The 4,598-nt window shown below is 38.6% G+C and overlaps 1 protein-coding gene across 1 annotated transcript; it reads right to left on the reverse strand.

Annotated features, from left to right (window-relative positions):
* Positions 1–977: 977 nt before the first annotated feature.
* On the reverse strand, positions 978–3,814 carry LOC107409168 (uncharacterized). Its single transcript, XM_016016605.4, has one exon. The coding sequence runs from the start codon at positions 3,267–3,269 to the stop codon at positions 1,335–1,337; it is 1,935 nt and encodes a 644-aa protein (XP_015872091.1). The 5' UTR covers positions 3,270–3,814; the 3' UTR covers positions 978–1,334.
* Between the last annotated feature and the right edge of the window lie 784 nt (positions 3,815–4,598).

Consider the following 4,598-nt stretch of genomic DNA (forward strand, 5'->3'; position numbering starts at 1 on the left):
CACATTTTGAGACATGAAAAAGTCACTTTCTTTTTTGAGGGTATGGAAAGTATGGCTTGCCAGTTAAACTTATGGCTGTGGTGATGGTACAAAACAAGTTAATATTGGGTGTGAGATCAGGCCAGAAGATGAAAGATGTAAATAAATCAACCAAACCCTTGGTTGCAGTAACTTGTGGGTTATTTCTGGGAATCCAATTCCTAAAACCAAATTATTGCAGTTTGGTAAGATAAATATGATTTTTTTTTTTTTTTGTTTTTTTGTTTTTTTTTTGTGCATGTTTGTTATGGGCTTTTGTTAATTAATATATTTTGCTCCTTAAAGCAAAACCAACCAATCTTCTGTTCTATAGTTAATGAAACCATTAATGTGTTTGAATTTGTGAATGTGGATGAAAGAAGCTTTTAGCATAAATTGTAAATAAGGTTCCAAAAGTATTAATATTGAGCTTGGTATGTATACCAATTGGTCATTTGAAATACGATATATTTGTGCCTTTGATTTCAAATACAGATTCACTCTGTTACGAGTGCTCTCTGTTTTTCTACCTTTGTACTCATCCAGGATCTATTCTAGATCCCATTAAAAAACAAAAGAAAAAGAAAAAAAGAAAAAAGAAGGCAATTCTCAATTTATGCCAACTAAAAAATTTCAAAATCACAAATTTAAATGCAAACTAGATTCAATAGTAACTCTCCAATTATACAAATATCTTCATTTCTACCAATAAGCTAATTTTAAGCATGATTACAAACAAGTTTTAGAAGTTCAAACAGTCCTAAATGCGATAACTGTTTACCAATTATGCTAAAAACATATTCAGACAGTTTACAAATAAAAGCTCTAGATTACACTCCACTTTCACATTGTGATGTATCGGAGTTGCTATAACATTGTTTTAAGATCAAATCTGAACGTAAGATTGACCTGATTCTATGTAGCGTTTTTAAATCTTCTGAAGCGCAATGCACAATGTATATCCAAGAGCAAGAATGAATGCCAAACTGCAGGCTTTTCAAGCAACATATAAACCAATAGCTACAAATGCCAGCAAAAAATCCACAAAAAGCAGGACTTACAACTACGACAGCATTGAATGAAGAAAACAAACCCCAAAAAAAAAAAAAAAGAAAGGAAAATTGTAAGTATAAAAAGTAGCTAGAAAATGCAGGAGAGACAATTGAAGGTCTTTAAATTCCTAAACAAATTACCCTCGTAGTGACGATCACAAGGAGCTAAGTTATATACAATTTTTAAGAGTTAAAATAAGCATTACAATGAAAAAAATTGATGGAAATCTCACGAGCAATGTTGTACAACTCCGTGAAAATAATTCAATAGAAAGTTCTTGAACCTCTGGATTGATAAAGTTCCAGCCTACTTTTGGCTTCTGGTATTAGTGCTTCAATTGTCGGTTCATCAACAAGATGAGCCTGCTTTGTTGACCATTCTAGAACTATAAGCACCTCTTCTTGAGCAAGTACCTCGCTATCCGGAACATGTAATGCAATGTAAGCCAAGAGAATCAATGAAGGAATCTGAATCATCTGTTCTCCAAAGTAAACCAGTTGAATTAGATGCTTAGTTCCTCCTCCATCTATAATGGCTTTACAATGATTAACATGAAGGAAATTTTCGGTGCTGGCGAACTTGGTAAGCGCAATCACAGCCTCGGTAGAGACATCCGGTTCCCTTTCGTCGAGAAGCCTTACCAATGGCCCTATTAGCCTTGTCTCTGTGGCTCTGAAAGTCCTTGCCAAGTTTCCTATAGCTTTGATACTAGGTATGAGTAGTTCTGAATCAGCCTTTTCTATTATCTTTAACAACTGCTCAACCACAGCTTTGGCAGCAGGGGAAGTGGGCTTGAAAGCAGAGCGTCTTAGATCAGCATTTTGCTCCGCTACTGCTGTGATTTCCATCAATGCCATTGCTGAGTAGGATTGAACATCCTCAGGGCCTTTTTCTAGTAAAACCGCCAAGCATAAAAGCGCTCTCGACTCTGTTATGCTGTGGCATACAGTGACATTTCCCTTGGCAAGCTGCCAAAGAGCCCTTGCAGCCATTGCTTTCATCTTGGCCTTGGTAATTGGATCTTCGAATTCCCTTCCTTTGATGCTAGCCCCGGAAAAGACTACTTGCTGCTGCTTCGCATTGCTTTGCCCACCACCCTTGCCAGGTTGATGATTGTTTGGCCCTGCCGGCGGTTTGTTCTTGCTCGTAGGTTCATTCTGCATAGCCATAGTGTTGGTGACCACATTGTGCATTTGGTTAGTCAATTGATTCCCACCTGGTGGTGTCATGTTGCTAATCTTTTGCTTCAAGTCGTCTTCGTTTTCCGAATTATTACTAGCCATTACAACAGAATGAATGGACATCTTCTGTTTATTGGCAATTGCGTACTTACTGTGTTCTTGAATTGTCTCGAATGCGAGATGACTAACCAGAAGCCGAATTACATTGTTCTGAGCGAAGTGATCTTGGCATTTGGGATGATGTGCAGCCAATTCTGAAACCGCCCAAGCCACCATGGACTGAACTTTCATATGACCTTCTTTGAGGATTTTCGCAAACACCGAACAAACACCAGCATTCACAATGTGTTCGACGCTTTCCGGGTCACGACCAAGCAAGCCAATCGCTCTCGCAGCACTTTCCTGTCCTTCCATGGTTCCTTCTTTGGCCAGTTTCAAAAGGGGTGCAACCCCACCTTCCTCAATTATGAGTTTTCCATAGCGGTCGTTGTCCCTAGCCAATGAAACCAAAGAAGCAGCTGCATCTGACCGTTCTTCCAATGAACCCGTATAAAGAATAGCAATCTGTTCCCATATAAGGCAAAGAATCGGCTCGTTGGCCGCGATGGGAGGCAGACCGAGATACTCATCGTCTCGGTCGTCGGCCGAAGCTGAAACCCGGAGAAGCCACGACACGTCGCCGATGGAATTCTCGAGCTGTGTGGACGTTTTTCTGAAAGCAGCGGCGGGTATGATGGTGAAGACTCGTTTCATGATGCCATTTGCTCGGCACTTGATGACAAGCGCGAGCGCCTTATCGAGAACCTGCTCAGTGTCGTCGATGATCCGACGCGTCGGGCGCTCGTAGAGGTCGTTGCTGGCTCTGGCAGCTTGGCGGAGGAGGCCTGCTAGCTTCTCAGTCTTGGCCTTTAGTTCCATGCAATCCTGTTTGAAGGATTGTGCGTCTTCGGCGGCCTTTGTTACCTGGTCTGCCAATTGTATTGGCCTTGCCAGGATCTCTTTTACGATTCCTGCCATGGCCTTAAACCAAGGGACCTAAACTCCTCCAATTATCAGATATAAAAGCAAAGAAAAAAAAAACACCCTCAAACGAGATAAAACACTTCAAAACTTAGGCAGCTTTTTCACGAAGAAATTGGTTTTTCTCGTAAATGGCAAATGATAGGTATATGGTTTACCAATGTGCGACTAATTGGCAAACAAATTAAGAAGAATATAGCATATGGGTTTCGTCCATTTACGTTACATAATGAAATCACAGGTTAGGCGGATGACAAATTGGGTAGAATTCATACGGAAAGAAGAAAAGTAAACAAAAAAGTTAAAAAAAAAAAAACTTAGTTTGTTCAATTAGCTGAAGCTCTAAGACTTTGATGGTTGGTCGTTTATCGGCGGTTGGCGGCGGCGCCGGTGGGAGGGGGAAGAGAAAGGAGTAGTACGTAGTAGTTTTGGCGATAAATGGTGTAACGGGTTTTTCTCACCCAAGTTTCATGTGAAAGCTATTGTTGTTGTGAATTCTATATATAGGAGGTGAAGTTGGATGGTTTCAAATAACTCTTACAATTAAATTTGGGAAGAATTAAAAGAATAATCCTATTTATCTTCGATATAAATCATTGCCAATTTAAATTCATGACCACGTAATTTCTACGCGTACAGGACAGAGAGTTGGAAAATTAAGATATATACTCAAAAAAACACATATTTGTTGCTGATTACGTGTTTTTGATTCTAAGCTACAACATTCATAGTAGAAAAGAAAAAAGGTCAAGAAAAAACAAAACAAAACAAATTGATTAAATGCAATGTGACAAAACGGGAAAGAGAAAAGGTGGGAAGGGCCACGTTTTTGATTGTCCAGTGTGGGTCTGAAAAAGATCATTGTTTTATAACGTTTTGGACTTTTGAGTTTAGGAGTTGTGGTTTCAACATATAATACAACGTACACGTTGTCAAGATTGTTGTAACGTACTATATTCTTGAGGAAGAGCATGAGAATTTTTTTTTTTTTTTTTTTTCTGGAAATAGAATTTGATTCGTGCTCTTTCATTTCATGTCCCCACCAAATTTTAGAGTATTATATATGAATTATGCTTGAGAGGCATCTTATCATTTCTAAGATATTCTGACCCAATGAGGTTCAATTATCCGGTTCAATTTTTGATAATTCCTTATATTTAAATCGAAAATAATATAATTACATGATCATAATTCGTGATGGGAATCGAAAACGACAATTTTTTTTTGGGAAAACACTTTGGTATATTTTGTCCCTTTTAAACAGCACAATTGACAATAAATAATAATCTTTAAATCTGGGCTCAAAATCCGGTCATGAAATGTCTT

This window comes from Ziziphus jujuba, chromosome 9 (assembly GCF_031755915.1).
Source record: "Ziziphus jujuba cultivar Dongzao chromosome 9, ASM3175591v1".
NCBI lineage: Eukaryota > Viridiplantae > Streptophyta > Magnoliopsida > Rosales > Rhamnaceae > Ziziphus > Ziziphus jujuba.

Coding starts and splice junctions, on each gene's coding strand:
- LOC107409168 (XM_016016605.4), bottom strand. CDS start 3,269: ATGGCAGGAATCGTAAAAGAGATCCTGGCAAGGCCAATACAATTGGCA.